The 24,179-nt window shown below is 45.8% G+C and overlaps 1 protein-coding gene across 1 annotated transcript in view; it reads right to left on the bottom strand.

Moving 5' to 3' along the window:
• The window catches only part of scara5 (scavenger receptor class A, member 5 (putative)), a 48,464-nt gene that overhangs the window by 15,564 nt on the left and 8,721 nt on the right, over positions 1 to 24,179 (bottom strand). Inside the window, exons 4-5 of the mRNA XM_062550985.1 lie at positions 3,187 to 3,870; positions 42 to 122 (exon numbers count right to left, since the gene is read on the bottom strand). Coding sequence (XP_062406969.1) covers positions 42 to 122; positions 3,187 to 3,870 — 765 coding nt within the window. The remainder of the gene's footprint in view (positions 1 to 41; positions 123 to 3,186; positions 3,871 to 24,179) is intronic.

The following is a 24,179-nucleotide window of genomic DNA, read 5'->3' as shown; positions in this document are numbered from 1 at the left end:
TATATGAAATGGACATAAAGTAAAGGGGGAAAGCAGCAAACCTCTTAGTCCACTCAGGCCAGGTGGACCGACTGGGCCCAGAGAGCCGTCATCACCCTTCTCTCCCTTTGGTCCCATTGGTCCTGAGGACGATGACAGGACAGAGAGAAGAGATCTGTTGCTCTACAGGCGCCACAACATCTGAGCCATTTCAGTTTATTGTTAAAAAAAGGAATGAAATGAAATGAAATGCTTATGAGATGTTTCTGTAAGTCTGTATATCTAGATCTAGATCTGTCAATAAAGAGAAGAGACTTTTACATGTCTGCTTTTAATAGAATACAATAGAATTTTATAATAGTATTTAGTGCCAGACATTTACAATAGAGCGTTGAATAAATGACTTAACATGGCAGATTTGAGGGCACTTTCTCATGCAAAACTAGTGTTCCTAGACCTCATTTGATTTTGGCCAAACATTGTAACAATGTTAGTCTCTTACATTTCCTGATTTGTGTTGTTTTGAAGTGAGTCTGGACAACATTTACTGAGGATGAGTCTGACTGTCAACTCCAATCAAATCACTTTGAGACTCATCACCCACACAGTCTGTTTACCTCAGCTTAAAATGCTCTGTTCAAGTTTATGTCGTTGACTCAATTTGCAACAAAGAAGAACGAATGTTGATTCAATACTCACAAGCGAGACAGGGGCCTGTTTTATGTGACAGCTAGTTTAAAGGGTTCATACCAAAGTTTAACAGAAATAAATAAAAGAGGATAGTTGGTGAGTCAATCAAAGCTTATTGCATGGATGAAATGAACTGGGTAACGTAAACATCTGTGGCTATCCTGGCAATGACAGGAGAGGTGCCTTCGAGTTCTGGAATTTAAGCAAAGCTCAGCTGACGCCGTCCTTAAAAGCGAATCAAACGTCTTTTCTCTGAGTGTTCTTTATGGGTGAATGTATTTTATAGGCTTCCCCACAGGGGAGTACATATACATTCAGATGACTTCCCATAGCTAATAACCTGCTCTTAACGGGCCATCACTTCAAAGCGCCGAGACTTTTTCGACGAGCCCTTTAAAGTGGGGGAGAGCTTGTTGAAGGTCCTGTACTGTAGGTGGAGTGGAGACCCATGTCCTGAGAACCTGCGCGGCGTCCATTAAAGTCTCGAAGAATGTACGGCAGGGCCGGGGGTCAAGGCAGAAAGTTGAGTGGAAAGAGTGTTCCATCTGGGGGGCCCAAAGCTTTAAGCAGCTGGGGTTAATTGGTGGTTTGTTTTAGTGGACTCAAGGTTATGGGCTCAACCTCTCCTCTGGCCCCTAGGGTCATTAATTAATTACACTGGAACTTTTCTGAGAAAGAAAAATAATAACAAACCCAGCTAGCCAGCTAAAACGGAGTGAGTATTTCCCGTGTATGCAAAAACTGCACCAACCTGTGTTTCAAGTACCAGCTCTTGAGGGCCTGTTGGAATTGGCGAGGGATCTTAAAAGTTAATGCTATTTCCTTCCTTGAAGAGAGCGGTTTTTGTGCAACGAGGAAACACTGTCGTGTGTTCCCTTCTGAAGTCAGGCCAGCAGCCAGCTAGTTGAGGTGGGAACGGAAGTTGGCAATACAGCCTTGGCCTCTCCAGAACATTCTAGGCTTGTTGTTTTATTGTTTTCTATCAATGTAGGATCACATGAACAAGGTTAATATTTCCTTCAGAGGATGTGGTAGATCTAATACTCTGATTTAGTTTCCTGGCTGATTTGCTACTGACTGGAAATCAAAAATAGACACAGGCTTTTGCTGCGCAACACTGCTTAGGTCTTCAACAACAAGTCCAAGTACATATGTACTCTGTTACTGTAAAAGTTCCATGATCACGAGTTTCCAGCGTTAAGCCCTCCAAATGTGACACACACACACACACACACACACACACACACACACACACACACACACACACATACACACACACACACACACCTACACACACACACGCACACACACACGCACACACACAAACACACACACACCCACACCCACACCCACACAAACACTCACACAAATACACACACACATAGACAAACACACACACACACACACACATACACACACACACACATCCATGTGAATAATTTAACATTTCAGTAATTACACTCGTTTCTTTTTTCCCTTTTTTTTTGTTCGCATTGTTGACCGTTGCCAGAAACACGAATGGAAACTAAACACAAGCAGCAAGGCGCTGAGACACTGCAGGACCCGATGCCAGCCGGCCGGGCCGCCGTGCAACGGAGATCGCGAGTGTGCACGAGTGTGCACAGCTTTCCTGGCTCCGCCGGTCCCTAATGACATACAAATGTGTGTTTCGCACTGGAACTAATGACAGAGGGCTCCGAGTTCTCAAAGGCGAGCTTCTCGAGGCTGCTCACAACAATTGTTTCCAGGCCGGACTCCGCTTCATCCCACCCATATATAAAGCAGATATTGGAGACGATGCATAATTAGACATGGCTTCTTTTATATCCTCTCTTGCGTTGTTCCCCTCACCGCAAGCTGCCGGCCAGCATTCTCATCATGACGTCACTCGCTATTTTGAAGATTTTTTGAGTGCATGTGTCGAGATTTTGTTACTTAAAATACATTTCTGGTACATACAGTAACTGTTGGGCCAATCATATATTCCACTTAAAGTAAGTACTTTGTGTGCAATCTGTTGCTATGGTAAACTATTAAAGCTGTATGGTATAGGTATTAAAATAATGTACGCCTTGTTAGTTGTCATGGTTACATTGTTTATATGTACAGTAGAATCTGTAATGCCATTGTTTAAAGCAGGCTCTTAAATTTTATCACAAGTTTTAATCTAAAGAAATACATAAAAGCATACTTTAATCTTTTGGAACGGTATGTCCTCAATACTAATTTCAAGTCTGAAATGGTTGAGAGTTGCTGTAATGCAATATACAGATGTTTTATTTCTATTGACCACAGTTGGAAGGCACTATTTGCTTTCTCATCATGCTCAGTTCCAAGTGCCTTTGAGTCCCAACGTTTCTGTTGGTCTCTAAGTTCTGGCAAATATCTGCAAAACTCTGTCTGCGCTAAATAACATTACTCTTGAGAAACAAGAAGCAGAGACTGGCTTGTCGATGTGTGTGTGTGATATTGTGTGTGTGTGTGTCGACTGTGTGTCTGAGGTTCTCTAAAACATACCTTCTATTAACGTGATGTTCTTGAGGGCGACCGAGTGCTCCCAGTCCTTGAGCCTCAGGTCCTCCGTGATGACGTTGAGGATCTCGAACTCGTTCCTCATCTGGTCCTCCAGGTGCACCTGCATGACCTTCATGGTGAGCGTGTCGTGCGTCACGTTGCTGATCTGCACCTGCAGGTCCTGGATCTTGGTGCGGTGGACGCTGACCTCGCCGGTGAAGGTGTGGTTGACGGCGCCCACCATCCACCCGACGTCCTCCACGCGCTCCCGCAGCTGGTCCACGCGCTGCGACGTCTCGTGGATCAGGGCGTCCTGGGCCTGCAGCAGGCTGGCGGCGTGGGCCAGCTGAGCCTCCACGCTCCCGCCGCCGACGGCGCTGCCGTTCCTCGGGCCCGACGTGACCTCCAGCCGGCGGCCGAGCCGCTCCACCGCGTCGTCCGTCCGGACCGCGTGCTCCTGCAGGCCGCGCACGTCCCGCTCCAGGCCCTGCATGGCGCGGCTCAGCTGCTCCAGCGTCTCCGTGTGGTTCTGGAAGAGGCTCTCCAGCTTCCAGATGTTCTCCAGCAGGTCGCCCTGCGACGAGAGCTGGCCCACGGACTCCTGGAGGTCTCGGGAGCGCTCGCCCAGCCTGGTCATGTTCTCCATCAGGGCCTCCTGCTTCTCCGAGGACACCTGAGATCTGGACACTGGGGGGAGGGGGGGGGGGGGTGGGGGGGGTGGTCAGAGAAAAGAGCGAGAAGCTTTACGGACCATTTCATCTGGGGGTCACACAGTGGACCAGAACGTGTACGTGCTCTGGCGAACATGGTCTTTGAAACACTCATTTGCTATTTTCTGCTAGGTCCAAATCAAGGGCTAATTACCATCATTAGAGTGGATTGAGAGTTACACAAAACAAAAGCTCACAGCAGATGTGAAATGTTTAAGCCAAAACAGTGCCAATAATATGATCATCATTCCACATGTGAATAGTTTGTTTCTATTGCTTGTTTGTTTGCTATCACTTTTACGGTTTACGTGTGTATTGACATAAAGGTTCAAATATATCAGGGCCTTCGTGTCCTGTTTGACTATATCTGTACTGTTTTGGAAACCAGAGTTCAGAGTTGACACTTTCAGGAAATAGGTCAGAACAATATGATTGAAGTATGTTCAACAACTGATGTCCCACATGAGCTTACTAAAACAAATCCAATACTAAAGCTTAAAACAGAGAATGATAAGTAAACAGAGAGAAAAGTACACTGTTCCACCAAGAATAGAATGTTAATATTCTTTATTTTTTCACATTGTTCCTTTTTTTGTGTTTTCTTGTGCCATGTATGGTTATAATTAAATCTCGTGGTAAAATAACTCAAACTTCTTTCGGTCTAACTGAGAGTTTGGTCTGGGTATAACTTACACATCTTTGTCATTCCTGAAGTGAAATAAAAGTCGAATAACTGAAACAGGCTAAGTGAGGTAGGCCACAGTGAAGTCATTCAAATTTGGCTTAAAAGTTATGAAAAGCCTGGAAGATGTTTTGTTGCTCTGTCAAGATTTATCCCTACTATCTTTACTTGGTTTGTGAACAGCTGAGGAAAATGCAAAATCCCCCTTTCAGCCCGAGTAAGATAGAGAGGGATTTAGGATTTATACTCTGTTGGAACTGGAGTTGCTTGGTAACGGGACAAAATTGGCCCAAGAGATATTTTGAAACCAAATACTGCTCTGTCCCTACAATGACGCAATTGAATCTTATAATTTCAAGACCTTTTTTTGTCAGAACCTGTAATGTCTGATACGTCTGAAAAAGAAATACTGAATGAATGGAGTGGGATTGAAAGTGGCCTGACCCATATGTACAGTACTAAACTATTCTCAGAGGCAGTAATACCACCATTACTAATGTATGTAAAGTCCATTTTATTTCTTTTTCTTTTTTTTTTTACATTACATGTAATTCAGTTTGCTGTCACAAATGAGGGAGAGTGAGGAAACGTTCTTTTTCAAAAACTGAGGAAAAGTTCAGTCCTGTAACCGGAGGAGAAGTTAATTCCAAACAGGACTTGGCTCCTCCATCACACAGATAAGACTAATTGAAATTAATCAAGAAATCACGGCTCGAAAATCTTTGCCTGCATTTAATGTGGCTTTGAAAACTGGCAGCGACTCATGCCAAAACCAGCAGGGAAAAAAATCGAAGGGAAACAGATGGATTTATTGTGTGGAGAGGGGGCTCTGGATTTCATGAAGACTTAAGACGGCAGTGGAGGTGAAGGTCTGCACTCGTTTACTGTCCAATCAGTCTTCCTGGGAGAGAGCTGGGAGGGCCTCAGAGGACTCAGCTCAAGCAGGACTGCACTGACAGACCTCTGCCATATCTGCTGACATAAAGCACTGAAGAAGCATGTGTGTGTGTGTGTGTGTGTCAGTGTCTGATGTGTGCATGTGTGTGTGTCAGTGTCGGATGTGTGTGTGTGCATATGTGCGCGCGTGAGTGTGTGTGTGTGCGTGTCTGCATGTGTATGCATGTGTGCATGTGTGTGTGTCAGTGTCAGATGTGTGTGTGTGCATTTGTGCGTGCGTGCGTGTGTGTGTGTGTGTATGTGTGTGTGCGTGTGTGTGCGTGTGTGTGTGTGTGTGTGTGTGTGTGTGTATGCATGTGTCATGTGTGCATGTGTGTGTGTGTGTGTGTGTGTGTGTGTGTGTGTGTGTGTATGCATGTGTGTGTGGGGCGGGGGGTACTTAAGTCCTGCATACTCCATTCCCCCACATCCTCCTCAAATGATGTATGGTCATTTCTACAACCGTCAAGACTGTGAGAGCAGCCACTCCTCTCGCTCATTTTTTTTTACGACAGGAGAGTGGGGCTCTGGAGGAGCTTAAAATCGGAACGACTTTCGAGTTTCGCCCGCGCAGCCTTGGGTCGGGGGGTTTTTTAGAAGCGCGTAAGTTTGGCGTAGGGGCTTGAAACCGGCCAGATGACGTGCAGGAGATGCTCAAGAGCATATCCATGTGCAGGGAGGCAGCGTGTCAGATAAACATCTTTCGTCATCCGTCGCTCAATACGCCGCAATCGGATGGAGCAGATGGATACACCATGTGTGACACATTTCAGCGCTTTTGCACATTTAGTGGGTTTTCCGGATTCCCTCGCTGATTCCATATTGGAGGCAGTCTGTTCTCTCTCTCCCCTCAACCCAAGTTTGGAGGATGTCACTGTGCTAACCGATCCCTTACACCAGGTGCAAGTCAGCTGTGTTTGTTTGTGTGTAAGCTCATGGGTGTGTGTCTACATATTGCACCAGTGCAGTGGTTCTCAAAGTCTTCACAATGAGTACCACTCTCCAAGTACCACCATTATGGGCAGCATTAAAATACAGCAGAATAGGCCCATTTCAATATATTTTACTGTACATTGTACATAGTGTTTTGCACTGTTTTGCTTTGGATTTTTTTTTAAAAAGAAAGATAAAGACTAGTTTCAATGTAATGATTTTTCATTGTACTGTACTGTATATAGTTTTGTATCATTTGAAGTGATTGTTTCGTTTTCATGAAATAAAACATCAGGACATTGGAGACCACAACAGAAAGTCTGTGTACCACAGTTTGAGAACCACTGCACGAGTGTATGCGTAGCGTATATGAGAGGAAGAAAGAGCGAGCTTGTTTGGTTGTGTGTGTGTGTGTGTGTGTGTGTGTGTGTGTGTGTGTGTGTGTGTGTGTGGTATAGTGGGTGAGTCTGTGAAAATGTAGGTTATGTTCCCTTTCCTGTTATTCCATTTCACATACCCAAATCATCTAAATGGTCCTCATTATCCAAAGTGTTCTTTCCTCACAACACACGCCACTCTCATCTCTTTTTCTCTTAAATCAAAACTTGACTAGCATGACCATAGCGCTGTATTGTATTTCCAATGTATTTGAGTTGGGGCAAGTAACTAACTGTAGGTACATCTCTGTCTCTGTCTCTTTCTCTGTGTGTGTGTGTATGGGTGTGTGTTACATTTTTACAGGATGTATAATCCACACTCATTTGACCTTAACACTCTCAGGGGACCACCGTCACAGTCAGCCACACACACAACACACACACACACACACACACACACACACACACACACACACACACACACACACACACACACACACACACACACACACACACACACACCTTAACGGCACCTCCGCCCCAAACGTTTCATATAAACCCACTGGAGTGGACAGCGTTAATCGCCAGTGTTGCTGCCGTGGCCCCCGCAGCTGAGCTGCTCTCGGTCTCTCTCTCTCTCTCTCTCTCTCTCTCTCTCTCTCTCTCTCTCTCTCTCTCTCTCTCTCTCTCTCTCTCTCTCTCTCTCTCTCTCTCTCTCTCTCTCTCTGAGGGCCCATGAAGCTGGGTGGAAGAATTCCCCCGTTGGGCTGGACGCATAGCTCTTTAGCTACGCCTTGACCCTCTCCAGGTTTCCAGCCAGAAAGGTGCAGAGGGGTCGTGTGGGGGGGGGGGGGGGGATCGTCAACGTTCCTGCTGACCCAAGCAAGCATCGAGCCAGCTGATTACACACTTAAAGGCTCTCTGTCCTGCTGTAACTCTTGAGGCTAAGTCCACATACTCCTGAAGTTACAGCTTGGCGCTGTGATAATGGGTCTGGTCCCCCCACCCACCCACCCACCCACCTCGCTGACCTGAAAAAACCTGGGACAGGAATAGATGGCTGGCTCCCCGAGCGAAAGCCTCATCATCCCGTCTTCGGCCGTTGCCAACCCTTGAGCCATTGCCAGTTGGGAGCTCCTGCCAGTCCAAGCACTTTTCAGGTCGGATGGACGGATAGACATCACGGAGAGATAACTTCAGGTCCAAATTTGATCTCATGGATTGACGTCTTCTCCGTGTAGTCTGGTCGGGGCCATCATACTTTCCTATCGCACCAGCCCTGGATACTGATCAGATACAGTAATGGTCTGATTGGACTGTCAGCTCGTGTGCCATTCCCCTGCTCCACCCAAGCACTAATCCACTTGGTTCCCCTCTTCTGCCTCCAGCCTGGAGAAGATGACCAAACCCAGACGACTGCCATGGAACAGCACGGCATCATTACATTGATTCAGCACTGAAAAGACCAATGTCCTTGCCCAAATTCTGAATGGCTCAAAACCACATCTAAAATAGTCTTGACTTTGTGTGTTGAGATAGAACACAATTACAGCTAAAATCTGATTATGGAGAAATTACCTTCAAGCACAAGCAAGTCATTTCTCTAGTCTACACCGTAAGCAGCATCCGCTGAACAATTTGTAACTATTAGCAATTGCTTTGTTCTGCTTTATTTGTAATCTATTGTGTGAATCGTTCCAGCTCATCTGCTAACTTTTTTTTGTGTCTGCAAGTCATCAGAGCCAAACGGCAGCCATTGCTCGTGATCCCAGAGCCAGAGGTCCAGAGGTCAACAGAAGTGGAGAACGCACCTGGGAGAGGAGGTGAGGAGAGGAGAGGAGAGGAGAGGAGAGGAGAGGAGGAGGAGATGAGAGGAAAGGAGGAGAGAAGGAGAGGTGGAGCGGTGGAGGAGGGCCCCTTGGCAGGCCGACTCTGGGTTCTCTCCATGCTGAGCGGAACAGGCAGAACTTCAAACCTGCTGACGCTCATTATGTTCTTGGACGGAGCACTCCTTGTTTTCGTGCCCCGTCTGCCTCTCTGAATCCCCCCTCCAGTATTTATTGTCTTTTCGTTTCTTTGTGTGTCCCTCTCTTTCATTTTCCTCCCCTTATCTCTCCGCTCTTTCTCTCTCTCTCTCTCTCTCTCCTTTCCTCTATCACACACTTACTCATGTTACACTATTGCTTCATTGCGGTGGTTTCCAGGATCAAACAAGAGAAAGGATAGATAGCGAGCACCCCACCCCACTCCATCCCACCCCAGCCTCCGACCCAGATCCCTTCCACTGCCCCCCCACCCTCTCTTACCTAAACCTAAACCTAATCCTGCACAGTGGGCTCAAATCTGATGGTGGCCATTTTCTGTTGGAAAAGCATCAAGCTTTAATCGTTATAGGTCATGTTTCAGAAGGGGTTTATGTTATTATTATTGTTACTTCTCCCTGTATTCCCTAACATCCTTGTCATCATAACTGTCATCGTCAGCCATTCTTCCCAGGTTTACAACTCCCTTCTCTGCCACTTTTATTCTTCTCTATACTTATTCAACTTGTGGTGTGTCTTCATCTTCAGCGAATCCACATTTCTAATTGCACCCATCTGAACGGTAAATCCCCCTTTTTTTGCTCTTCTCTTCTCCTCTCCTCCCCCCTTCTCGCCGTCCTACTCTAAATCTCATCCAGCGCTGACTCTAATAGCACCACGCCGTCCGAGTGGCTCCGAGTCATGCCACGTTGTTTTGACAACGCTGCCGGATGCGTTTTATGTCTCTCCCAGGCAGGCGTCCGTTCAACAGTTTGTGGCAGGGGGGATTTTTTGCGGTCGAACATCTGAATCTATGTCATTCATTAGCATTGAAGCCGGTGCAGGACAGCAATACTCCCTGTGGTGTGTCTGTGTTTCTGTGATTAGCTCAGGGTGCTTTATGACTTAACCAGCTCACATTGCTGTACGTACGCATCATCCTTTTTATGCTTCGCATTCTTGCTTTTTACAACTACAAGATCACAGATGCAAGTTCCGCATCCAGGTAGAATGATTTATTTGAGCATTATAATGGCATGTTGCCTCGTTGGTGCTTTTTTACGGTCTCGAATGTCGTTAGTTCTTCGTGAGAAGCTTATTTGCGCTGGGAACCTGCCATTTCACACACACACAATTGCTTTCTGCTGATTGCACCAACCGCAAATCTCTTCACTCACTGCTTTCAACTCCATTTTCAGAGTGCACCAGTGTCGTCATTACAGCTACCGCAAAGCATTATTTAGGAGCAATACTGAAGAAATGTACTCAGTGTGCTCAGAGTCATGGCCATGAAGGAAACTGACACATTTCCCAGCAGATATCCCTTAGAATCATTCAATACTTACATAACCAGGAATAAACATTTTTAAGCAAGTGGCTAACAAATACAAATATGAACACTGCAATACACATTTTACAACATATACATATATATGTTGTATATGTTGTACATACGTATACATATATACTATATAGGTTGATAACTTAAACCATATGTGTTTGTTTATCCATAGATTCCCCTCGGCTTAGAGTTGATACTGAGGTCAGCAGATAAGATGACTGATGAATGCAACGAGTTGAGCTTCAATATGAAACCAGAGGAAGTATATTTATTTGCTAGCTTATGGGACATTCTCAGGGATAAAGTCAGTGTATTTCACTCAGTGATGTTCTGGCCACTACTCTTGTTTACACTGTGAGCATCTGAAAACGTGGAAAAAATGTGAGGAATGTATACCAATATTTTGAAAGGCAACCATCATACCTTGCAGCATAGTTGAGTTCTCGGTTGCATTCTAGTCATTCTGTACTAGTTTCATACACTTTCTCCCACTGGACCTGATTGACATGTTTTGATGTTTTAACTCCTGTGTACTGTACAAACACACCAAAAACTGTAGCTGGAAGGCACTCGTGTTGCCTTCGTATAAATGTGAATCTGACACTCCAGTTAGTAAGCCTCATGATTTAGAGTGAAATGTGATTTTAATGGTGCATTAAATAATTTGACACACATTCCCCAGCTGTGGATGACCATCAATTCAATATGGAATGACTTCAAGGCTAATGCTTTGTAGCATGAACATTTCACTCTAACCTCGGCATAACTCAAATTGAACTGTTGACAAAACAACATGTTATTGAGTAGAGAACCTTCCCCTGGTAAACACACAGGGCCCTTTGAGACAGATTCGTACCTCTTTGTTCCTACAGTATTCATGAATTCAATAGTGGCTCTAATCCAGAATGATCTACTACAGTATGCAAAAAACAAGCACATTTCAGTCCACATGCTCAGCATTCTTGTGAGCACCTAAAATCTTTGCTGAGGGGTTTTAAGTAACTCCACCAAGGTGAAGTAAGAGTTACAGATACGGTTGGAGCCAAAAATGGTTCCAAAAGGGAACAAATTAAGATGGCGGAGATTAAGATCAGTTTCATGGTATCAAAGTCTGAGGATTTATGAAGGTCACCAAATTGGACTTTATGGATGGGAACTAGGTTCAAATGTAAGCTCTTCAGAGCATATTTCAATGAGTTGTGACGGGTAATAGAAACAGTTATAGGGCCAATATATACTCCCCTCCAGACACTAAAAAAGCGAGTACTGTCGGAAAGTAAAGGATAACCCAACACTGGGTGAGATTCAGCGTCCATTTGTCATCCGTGACAGTCATGGGTCCCTCTTCTCAAATTTGGCAGTGATTTGCCTGTCTAGGTAATCAATCAGGCTGATTTCTGTCAGTGCACGTGTCATTAAGAGAAAAAAGGGATTCGACTAAGTCAACGGATTTCTGTCCTATATACGCGCCATTTGTCATTTACTGAAAAGGATCGGCTGTTCCCTCTGCCTCTAACACGAAGCAGATTTATTGAGTATCTTACACCTGAGGAATCCATCACGAAACGGTCCTGCCTCATTCACCACAACCCTGTCTTTCCTCTCTATTTCCTAGCAACCTGCACGAAAAACCCCGTCTCTCGTTCGCTTCCAGTGACTGTAAACACTCAGATTAGTTACAATCCAATTGCCGGTGAGAGTGGTTTTGACATTACTAAAAAGACCTTTCCCGCCAGGGAGACAGAGAAGACACCTATATCCACCTCTCCCACAGACCGTGACCGCGCACACAGGCCGCGTTGTGTAACCGGACGTCTGCGATCGCTCGAGGCGAAGCGTCTGTGTCTGTGTGTGTCCCGTCTCTGTGGACAACGGGGCGTCCCAGGGGGTACGACCGTTATTGCCCAACCACGAACTCTGCACCCACGCAAAGAATGTGGAAAGCTCGCCAAGGAGGGGGGGTGGGTCATCTGCCCATGATCCATCGTTTGACAATGACGGCCATTGTCCCCTCAGGCTTTTCCTTCTGGTCCGCCGTCTAACAAACATGTCTCTTTCATCCAGAAGGGACACATGACTACTGACCAGGCTGTGAGGCCAAGCCCACACCGAAAATCAAAGGCGGCCACGGCCATGGCTTTTAATTGGGGCTGGCGGCAGCGAAGGAAAATATACAGGTACAAGGCAGGCCCTGGCAGTTCAAACAGCTTTATGTGAACAGTTGCTCGTGTCAAATACGACAGTTACTGGGGTGGCCTACATTTCTGTGTCAACTCAAAAGCGTGGAGACGATGCTACTGCCAAAAGCGGGAACCAGCAGAGGCCTATTAGCGTGGGCCTGTCTCTACCGTGTAGGATGACTTCACACTTCTAAGAGACCATCATGTCTCGTTCTTCTCTCTCTCTCTCTTTCTCTCTTTCTCTCTTTCTGTGTCTCTCTTCGGGTCAGATTCTGTCTGTCCTGCCTGTTGAGAAGGTTCCTGAAACTCTTTCTTGTTCTTCCTGTATTGGTGTCAAGACCTCATCACTGTTTCAAGAGTGCTGGGACGATGAGGCCAACTGGCAGTGAAGGCCATCATGTGGAAAGGCTGCCGGCCTGATTTGTTGATGAAATATGTGCTGGCATATGTGATACACAGCCATCATCTGGACATCATTAGACCCTGATGTAGACCGTATGAGTCATATTCGACATTATACGCAATATGAAACTGGAGCCTAGCAACTGTAAAAGAGGTGTGGGGCGAGCCATCAGAGTACAGAGCAGCTTGTTATTCTTCGGTGCTAATGTTATATTCTCTTCAATACAGAAATACGGAAAGACAAACAAACAAACACACACACACACACACACTCACACTCACACACACACAATGTGCAAGAAAGGGTAGCTTGAATATCTTCTTCATAAGGACATCCTATCTCAAAGCCTGGGGAGTCAGTGTCTTTAGAGAAAAATATATGTAAGACTGGCTATCTCTCGGCTAGTGAGCTAAATGATGTGATATTGAGTTGCTTGCTGCTACAAGATAACCGTGCTTTGTTGGAGTGTATTCGTAAAATTCAGTCTGACACTGTGAAAATAGATTGATGTCATGCAGTTTGAAAAATCAGAGCCTTTAATTTCTCCACAAATCAACAAATTCTTCAACTGTCATTATTTTTGCCTCACAACACCACCATTTTTGAGCGGGATTGTATACCCATGGAAGCTATTTTTGCTACAGTGACTTACTTTTACCCGAGTGGCATTGTGAGAGAGGACTGCTATGACACTCTTGGTGATAACCTTGCTGATTTGAGTTGATGAGAGATGAGAGTGGTTATTTTCTATTCTGTTTCTAATTGTACTCATTTCCAAATGTTTTAAACTCAAATTCGTAAATATAGCATCTTTAACATGTCTGTGCCTTTAAACTGGTCTACTATGAACTCATTCTATTCAGAAACCAAGAATACTGCACAGCCAAAGGTCTGTGTTAGCATGGTGGATGCTGAATCACTGACCTCGATATATATGGTGAAATGAAAATACAAGGGTGAAAATGACTGAGCGTAGGCTTACTATAGCCTGCAGCCAGGTGTAGCTGGAAGACTTTGGCTGGTTGAGTGTCAGTGATGTGACTGATGAGGTGTCAGCCCCAGCAGGCCCAAAACTCTCCCCACAGCCTCGCATGTCACTGATTACACTTTAATAGGTGTTGGCGACAATGCAGGAACACCCGTCTACATGTGAGCGGCGAGGACTTTTGTTGACTCTCTTCCAACCACAGCAATCGCACGGCGTTGAGATGTAGCCTACACACAGTCTTGCGTGTCAGGCTAACTGATGGTGATGCTAATGGACTAATTCAATGTTGATAGTGTTTCCCGTTGGCCTAGCCGTGCGCATTCCTGCACTCTCCACGTCCCTGTCAGATACTGACTTTGACCCTGGGCCTCCCTGTCTCCAGCATACCATCAGCATCTCCTCTGAGGAGCTTCTCATTCAATTACGGGTAAAGTCCTGCCCTCCCTCCCCCCCCACCCCCCAATGCTCTTGGACGCATAATGAAACATTCCTCCCTGTTTGTTTACCCCAAACGTGCGCCGCAGTTAAGCTTTCATTGGCGTCGACAACATGTGGCAAGGGGGCGTACAACAGCAAATGCAAACAAATGTGAAATCCTGACCGCCAGTTGTTATTGTGTCTAACAGCCAAATTTCCCTTCACTCAAACTCATTTTCACAAGTGGAATGGCACACTGAGCACAGGCCAAACCTAATTTAAGATGGGCTGATAATCTAACCACTCGTCAACACCAAAAAGCTTTGTAGTACCGTGAGTGACATTCCTTTGGTGACATAATGGTAGAAGGGTATTACTTCCCGAATGTTACAACGTCCATGGCAACCTCTGAAAACAAAGGTTCATTTACGCTCATGGTTGGTTGTCTGCTAAAATTGCTCCGTCAATTTCTTCTGTTAGAGGCCAATGGAGACAGAAGGGTCTTGGAATTTTCCAGGTGAAATGAGAGCTAACAGACTCTAAAGTAGATCTGTTTTCTTTGACATGGCTGAAAAAGAGTAGCCTTTTCTCACAGACAATGCTCACTCTCCTGGTTCTGTCTGGACAAGACAAAGGCTCGTGTTAATTTCCTGTTCCTGGGATATAACCTTTATCCAACAACTTAGACGAATGCCTCCCCGGTACTATGGGATTGAATGCATAATTGCCGAGTCAGCTGCTGTCTGGCCAGTTTCTCTAGACAGCACAGGAAAGTCGGAGAGAGGCATTTGGACGGACACACGCACACACACAGACACACACAGACACACACACACACACACACACACACACACACATACACACACACACACACACACACACACACACACACACACACATATTCAGAAGTGATCTCTATGGACTGGCAGGCAATGAGAGCAGTGGCTCCAGAGTGGGATTGCATGTGACAGTGTGTGTGTGTGTGTGTGTGTGTGTGTGTGTGTGTGTGTGTGTGTGTGTGCGTGTGTGTGTGTGAGAGAGAGAGAGAGAGAGAGAGAGAGAGAGAGAAAGAGAGAGAGAGAGAGAGAGAGAGAGAGAGTGTGTGGGGGGGGGGTGTGGGATTGGGGATGTGGGATTTCAAAACACACGAGTGGTGCAACCTAGCTGCTGGAATGCCCATAAAGTGGGGCATGCTTTGTTTGCCAGCACTTCAACCTCTCTGAAGCTGGACACATCAAAGCAGGTCTCCCACTGGTGAGGATCTTGCCAATGTGATGACCTTGCTCCACCACAGAAGAAGCCTTAATCCCTCTGTCTGTAGTCTCAAAACACCATAGGGTAAGACACCTGTTCCTCCATCTATGTTCAGTTGCTTTTTTTTCCATAGAGTCAAAACCAATTCAAATTAGAGCACTTAATGAACCACTTGATCTATTTGTTTTCAACGTGACAAAAGTCCAACTGTAACCACTTCAGACAGCCCCACATGCCGTTTCACTTCGGAGATTAAAGGCTTAATTGTATCAATTTTGTACTCAGAGAGGTATTCCAGCCAAAAGTATCCAAACATTGTTAAAGCCACATAAGCTAACAAAACAAGCAAAGAACCGGTGCACATGGGTCTATGGAGACTAAACATTCATGGCAAAAAAGAGACAGCGGAACCACTCTTACAAAATAGCGGTGGCCTTTTAATGTCGCTATCTATGGAACATTGTCTAGGCAACAAAAACAAATAAAACCCCCTTATGCACAGTTTATGCGAACTCGCTTGTCTCCACCCTGTGGTTTGTACACAACCCCGAGACAACAATCCATTTGTCACCACAGTGGGAACGTGGCTTATTGCTTGCTGTCTCTGTAGCATGCCTCACTTTTTGGAGTGCTGTTTTCGCCCATGTAATCATCTCACTGAATGGAACGAGCAAACCAAACAACTCAGACGGCCATTCACAGCGTCCTTCCAGAGCAGGGCCGTATTGTTTTGGTGGCTGGAGTCCCGAATGCCGTCTCCGAGTGTGTTGTGTTTAATTAGCGTCCTGCTACAAAAACAGACCGCCATTTGGCACGGCAATTACGCCATCGGCTTTTCAAATGGGGGACACATGATTCAGCTCCACCCTCCGGCGCTATAGGAAAAGGGACTCTGCAATGCTGTGTTCGCGCCTTAGGAAGCCCTTTCAGCCCGCGCTGTTAGTGGACTGGAAAACTTGACTTCTCCATTGTGCCTTCCCAGGAACAGAGACGTGGAGTGCTCTGAAAGGCCTGGCCAAGAGTGCGCTGCCTTGTGTGTGTTCATAACTGCAGGTTTCTGGGAGGTCTTTTGTGCTTCTCTTGGCATGCTTCGGAAGAGTAACTCTCAAAGTGGACGCTCTGGGACAGCAATGGCATTCTGACCCCCTTGGGAATAACAGATGCCTGCAATGTTCCCTGTCATGGCCACCTACTGGGCACTCACCATTTAGTCCTTGGACGAAAAATGAGCTTCTCACTCTGTTAATTGGAGATTCACACAGATTCATGAGGCTGGTTGCTATACCAGAGCTCTACAGTACAAATGACCACTTTAATCCATCCGGAGTTTAGATGGTGATTAACATGCAATTTAATTGTGAGCACACAATGAAATGTGTTTGTGTGTGTGTGTGTGTGTGTGTGTGTGTGTGTGTGTGTGTGTGTGTGTGTGTGTGTGTGTGTGTGTGTGTGTGTGTGTGTGTGTGTGTGTGTGTGTGTGTGTGTGTGTGTGTGTGTGTGTGTGTGTGTGTGTGTGCGCGTTTGTGTGTGTGTGTGTGTGTGTGTGTGTGTGTGTGTGTGTGTGTGTGCGCGTTTGTGTGTGTGTGTGTGTGTGTGTGTGTGTGTGTGTGTGTGTCCCCTAAGCCATCTGTGACTCTTGGTGGGTTCCATTGAGCTGGGGCAGCCCCACTGTTCTCCTGCTAACACATGTACACATCCTCTCTTGTAATTAGTGGGCAGAAACAACAGGAGCTTGATGCGGCACAAAAATTAATTAGAGAAAGAGGGGGTGTTCTCACCGCACAAGAAAAGAGGGGCGCTGCTGGAGCGCTGACCCAAAGCCATGCGGGGGGCTTCCTTCTCTGTTGCCCCCGCAACAATTGTTTACTAAATGTCATCCTGTTCGGGGGCACACTCTGGCCCCTGCTTATTGAACGCATACATCACGGAATGAGACGTAACTCTGACAGCTGAAGTTAGTCGTTTTCTCTCTCTCTCTCTCTCTCTCTCTCTTTCTCTTTCTTAAAGTCGTGGATGGTCTCCAAGATGATGCTTATAAATGGCTACTTTGAACACCGCAGGAGGAAAATGATGTTTTTTATGCGTGCGCAGGCTCGTGTAGAAATCTAACGTGGCCCATGTGTTTAAAATTCATGAGGATTTTGATCACATATCATGTTATACTTCAAATGCAGTTTCTTGAGGTCTCTAATGCTCTTCAAAAGGGATAACATCTGGTCAGTCAAATGTCAGATCATTGTTATTGTTCTAGAGCCTTGTCTGAACTTGAATTGACTACTAGCCTATGCTGTCAGGTCTTTAATAATTTGAGCTGGGACAGTGAACCTTTTTTTGTAAGGGGGTCAAACTTAATGAAAACCTCACCAAGTTGGCATGGTCACATAGATCTCCATCTAATCTGACAGTATGGTGGTTGTGTTGGCCAGGGTAGTGGCTGCGTCAGGCCAGATTGCTGGGACGGTGCCCAGTTTGACTTCATAAGTCCTACTTGGCTAATCGAGCCAAACAGCTAGATCTCCCAGAACGAATCTACACAACCCTACAAGGCATAGGGCCTGCCATCGATCGAAAGTTCTACAGCGCTTTCAGCGTTCACTGTCATTGGCTAGCAGAAGTAAATCTGGAATCCAAGAGCCAATGGGGGATAAGATTAGTCATCGCTCACCACTCAGAGTGAATGGGAAGGTACTGGTTCTTTGGCCTGTAGTAAGTACACTCCTGTTTGTGTTGGACAAATAAAGACCAGTTCTACTGAACAAAACCAGTCTGCTAAGTTTCCCACATTAAAAACATGAAAAAAAACCCTTCTCTAAATTACAAGCGGCAATAGGACTGCAAAAACAAAAAAGCATGAATAACTATGGGGCATGGGCAAAAGAACTGGGTGTCTTCCAGCCATTGAGCAAACCATGAACTTCCAAGTTCATGTTGTTGCATCTCAGCAATGCCTTAGAAAGCAGCTGTCAACAGGGCAGCATTCATTAATATGGTCTCCTCAAGTTTAGGGAAATTAAATGTAGATGCATTAACAAACTACAAAGGAATATTGTGCATAAAAGACATGTGGACAGGAAGCCACTTTATTGGAAAAGGAACAGAAAATAGTTCCCATTTGGATAGATTAAATGTGTATCATGCATGTAAAACAAAAATATTCTCTGGAAAAAAAAAAGAAAAAAAAGTTCCTTGGACAACAGTGCAATAATAACTCCAGTGGTGTCTGTAGAAATGAATGTAACTGTCAGTTTTGGAATCAAGTTACATAGAAATGACAAATGGAAATTCCATAGAAATGTGTTTGACCTGAACAGCCCTCATTGGAGATAATAGGCCGGTCTAAAAACAAATTCCTCAACAGTGCAATAATAAGCTGCCATACCAATCGGGGTGCCACAGCCTTGATCTATACCAGTCTAGACGGGGACAGGAGACAGTCTGTGAGCTATTTGGACACCTGCAATCCCTTTTCCACGAAGGTAAATTGCGAGACCGAAGCACACCCGAAAACAATCTGGTTTTGCCGTTACCTTGATCAGTGTCCATGGGCGTGCGGTGGCGAATGGTCTCTTTTGTCTGTCTCCACTACAATGTTTTCTGTTCCCTGCCATTTGAGAGGAAGTCCTCAAAAACTGGATTTTCGATTTTCACTTGAAAGCTCCGATATCTGCACATCGTCTGTAACACAATGACCCATAGCAGCGGACAGGCTGGGGCCCGGCCAGGTGGCTCATGGGAATTGAGCAGCGGGGGAGAGAGAGAGAGAGAGAGAGAGAGAGAGAGAGAGAGAGAGAGAGCGCTCTAACGAGGAGGTCTTTCTTTGTGAGCTCGAGAGGAGAGGAGAGGAGAGGAGAGGGGAGGAGAGGAGAAGAGAGGAGAGGAGGGAGAGAAACGTGTGGCTGTTTTCATGTTTGAGCAGCCCAGCGGCGGGTCTTTGATGGACTGCTCCGCCACTTGGCCAGAGTTCCGGCCCCAGCCGTCCAGCAGGACATCCTGAGGAACGAGGCCCATCATCCGAACCTGACCACTTCAGGTTTCAGTTTTCCTGATAGAGGCCAAATCAGCCTCGCCCAGACATACCTGGAACCTAAACATCACCTTGCGCAAGAAGTGTTGGAGCAGATACATTTGAAGTCTGATAACTTGAAGAAATCGGATAACTTGTCAAACGCTCAACTCAGCAAGACACTGTCTGCGAAACGTCTAGAATTAAACCGAGAGCTGTTGAAATGGCGTGACACACGCCCTTCCCAGAGAGTATTCTGTATTTTTAACCTCAACAGACAAGAGGCAAACTCCTACAAGCCAATATGAACAAATACTGTCAATCTCAGCAGGATATTACATCAGCTGAGATTAAACAATCTCTCGGAGGGGGTGTGGCCCTCATCAGTCCCTCTTGGCCTGAACAATAAACACGGAGGAGCAAAAAATAGATCCAAATACGACATACGGCCATTTCAACACCCAGTGGGCAAATATTTAGTATTGTGCCAGTCCCATGCGGCGAGGTTCGGTGTAAATCTGTGTTGCGGGGTGCTGTCCAGATGTCAGACGTTTCAGCTAGCTCATTTCTCAGCCTCTGTCAGTGTGTTTGACACTGCTGCTATGAAAACACGGAATAGCTCAAGACCTGCATCACTCGAGAGCTGTTCTAGTGCAGGCGAACCCTATAGATTTTGGGAAAAAAAGCACATACTTTCCCCTGGCTAGTGTATTTTTTATTTACCTTGCATTACATATTCTCAATTATGCGCTGCACTATATGTCTACATAAGGAGACACTTTCCGACTCATAGTGGCGGTGTCCGTGACGTAAGACATCGCTGACGCGGGTTTGCTGGCCTCAGTCTCTCCTTGAGAACACAAGGCCATGGGTCCTATTGCTGTCAGTGTACTGTAAGTGACTTTCTACTGGCCTTTCACGCATGGACTTGAATTCATTTGTGGGTTGTTGTGCATGATGAACCTGCTAATACTTTGCTGTACTTTACAGTTAGGGCTTTAGGACAGGAAACTAAATAAATACAGAGACACAAAAAGTAAAGTTCCCTGCTGTATTACATCAGCTGTAAGTTAGTAATGATGTGCATTAAACACTGATGAAAGGGCTTTCTTAAAACATCTGCCGCTGAAAGAAAGCAGGCTCATCAATGTTAAGACAAAATCCTTACCAAGAATGTTCCAACTGGAAATGGCTATCATGTGCTGTTTTACTTTTGTCTCGAAAACAACAGCATGACAAACAACAAAAACGCACTTTTCTGGTATGCTTTAAGACCTTGTTTTTCAGCCATCCAAGCCATATGAAACAAGAGGTGAAATAACATGGAAAAACAGCTCTGCTAGAGTCTAAACACTACACCCCCCCCAGCTAGTCTCAATAGTCTCCAGCCACTTAGGATATTTTCATACTTTTGAAATACAAATCGACTGTAAACAGGATGGCTGCAAGAGCGCAGTGGGATTCTGAACCATCGCATTCATTACTATATATTCACGCTCAAAAAGTTTTCCATCTCTTTGGCATGACATTTTGAAATCAAAGCGCCCGACCGCTCCTTTCCGAGCAAAAACCGCAGAATTAGACTGCCACACCGAAAGGTCACGTCTACATGGAAGTGTCATCTTACTGATAAACAACGCGCGCGCCATCAAATTCCCATACTTGGAAATGTTTGAACGATGTAATTTCCCTGTCTTTCCAACATTCTGCCTCCCATCACAGGCACCAGGCACATGGAGGTGTCCTTTGCCAAACAAGGCCATTACTTTCACTCGTAAACATGGGGTTCAGAAGTGCCACATCTTTTTCCAGGCACACAGCACAGTTTATACAAAAGAGACACAGGAGATCCCAGAGGTCATTAAAGCATATAAAAACACGCAAGCAGCGCTGAGAAGCACCTTAAAGCGGAATTGCTTTTAAGCCAATTTAGCACATAGGCCAGCCAAACTTTAGCTGAGAAACAACCCCAGGAGGGATGACTCTTTGAACTTGAATGAAAGCCATAGGGGTCAGTAACTTCTCATCCGCTTTCACCATCGCATGTTGGGACTGCTCTGGTGCTACAATGGTACTTTCAGTGGCTGGAATCTCTTTTCGCTGCGATGCTTATCCGATTAAAGGTCACTGCAACTGGACGCTCAACTGTCCCACCACTCCGCTGCAGTCTGCAATCCTTCTCGGTCTGCTTTTTCCCTTTGTTTTCATTGTTGACACTGTTGTTGTAACATATGTGCCCTCTTCCCATTTGTTATGGATCTCTGCCCTTCATCGCCATGGATCAGTGCTGGGGATTTGAACAGGCCCTGTCTTTCACAGTGGGACAGATGTGCATATGATTTGCAGTTCAGCTGTGCGACAGCTGCGGTTGCGTGAGCATGCCCACTCCAGTGACCACAAGTGGCATGGTGGGATCGGACCCCCCCGCCCGCCCCCCGTGCCCAATCCTGGACACTCGCTCTCATGATGTCACGAGACAACAGGCTCTCTCGCAGTGGAATCAGCGAAGCTCCCAAGCCATGCAAAACACACAACGCGACATGGTGTTGAGCAGAGCATGAATCTGGCGCCGGATGGCCCGCAGTCTTTCAGGACTGACTCCAAACACCAGCATTATTCCCCAACACAGCAATGCTTTGTTCAATGTCTCAGAAATCCTCAAAGCACAAGGACAGTGACGAGTGAAGAGTGACGAGTTTGCTTGATGTAAAACCAAGAGGGCACCAACAAAAGATGCAGTCATACCCTGGATTTTCTTCCTAAAGACTGTGAACTTGTAAGTGCGCCATTTGCAAGACCTCTCTCCTCTATTCTCTATATATGAATAGATCTGACACTACAGGAGTCGGCAGGGTCTGCATAATGGGTGTACAGTTTGATACTAGTATACAGATACATGGAAAATTCCTACAGTTCTCAAGGATTTAGACTGTAGCCACCATCTGTAAACCCCACCCACCGTACTCAGTGCCTCACACAGACAGACTGACACATTTAAAACGACATTTTATCCAAAAGTCTCCGAGCAGTTGGATAGGAAGGCATGTCTTGACTGAGCTGCTGGCCTAATGCTCGGTGAAGCTCTCCAAGCTCCTTCTTGGACGGGGGAGTTCGGTGGGTCCGGGGTGCAATGTGACATTCTAGGCTGAGCACCGACCCAGTGGGCTCCTCTCCCGGAGTCTCCTCCGAATCTGGGGCAGGAGGACTCCCAGTGCATGCTGGGAACGGTCCGCAGCACACCCACCCCCCCCCCCCCACACTAGGGCCACATCTCTGGTCACATCCGAGATGTCATAAATATTTAAGCATGAACATAAAATGGAAAACAAATGTGGATTAAAAGGTGGTCTGGGTGTGCTAGTGTTCACACTGGAAAGTTGGCAGCGGATTGAGAGTGGTCCCTCACCACGGCGTCGGGTTACAACTCTCTTACAGCTCTCAGATGATCTACACTTCTTTTGGGAGCGGCCATCTCAAAGCTGCACTTTGTTGATTCGCAAAACCCTTCTACCACACAATAAATTGCTTAAGTGTCTCTTTTGACAGTTGCCGTCGTGACATATTTTTCACTGTTTTTATTTTTTCTTCTCTCTCTCTCTCTCTCTCTCTCTCTCTCTAGGCACAAAACTGTGTCAGCCCTCTTGTATTTATGCAGTGACTTTGCTTAAAGCTGGCCATAAAATCTGCTCGAGATAAGTGCCCCTTCATCCTTCCTTGGGTTGTAACTCTGCTTTTGAGGCCCTGGAGAGCCGGTGGGAAATTAAAGTGGGATTAAAATAAAAAAAGAAAGCTTAGTCGTCCAGATCCCCGCTGTTTGCAAACTCAAGAGAGCATTAAGTCACAGGAGTTGGTAGAACATCAAGCCTACGGCCATGGCATCAAGATAAGACAGCACAAGTCGATGTGACCTGCTCTAAACTGACAACGAATAGTTGTTTAGTCCTCTCCAATAAATGTGTTCTGGATGGCTAGTCACTGCTCAAAAGCATATTTCAAACTCCGACGAAACGGACAATGAAAGCACAGCGGTAGAATCTCACACTTCCCATCAAATTAGCAACACTTCCACTCTTCCATGTGCTTTGTCAGTCCTGTGGATACTGTATATGTTTATGTGTACTGGAATGAATGTGTCTACTCTATGTTTCCTACAGTATGTGTTTTATATTCTTACCAGAGAGACCAAAGACAAATATCACGCAGACATGACAATAAAGTATATTGTATTCTATATTCTATTCTATTCTAAAGTGGCAACTACTACAGCCTAGTCCTGTCCGGAAAAGGCCATTTCTTAAGCATGTCCGTGTTTTCCAGTGCTCTTTGTTCTAAGCGAGGTCCCATTCACAGGAAACACAAAGTATGTCTCAGTACATGTGAGGCCCAGAGGAGCCCTCTGCATGGCCAGCGGCTAAGGCTCTGGCGCTCGCCCAACTGTGTCAAATCATGGGTGGATTTTAAAAACACACGCACATGTCCACACACACACACACACACACACACACACACATAAACACACACACATGCGCATGCACGCACGCACGCACGCACGCACGCACGTACACACAACGATTCCTTCTCTCTCTCTCTTTCAAACACACACACACATACACACACACACACCCACACAAACAGACTCTTTCTCTCTCTCTCTCTCTCAACCCTACATACATACACACACACAAACACGCAGACACACACATTTTTGCCAAGGATGAGAGCAACAGCTTTGACAGTCTTGATTAATGAC

This window comes from Sardina pilchardus, chromosome 12 (assembly GCF_963854185.1).
Source record: "Sardina pilchardus chromosome 12, fSarPil1.1, whole genome shotgun sequence".
Taxonomy (NCBI): Eukaryota; Metazoa; Chordata; class Actinopteri; order Clupeiformes; family Clupeidae; genus Sardina; species Sardina pilchardus.
This window is presented reverse-complemented; position numbering and strand designations above follow the sequence as displayed.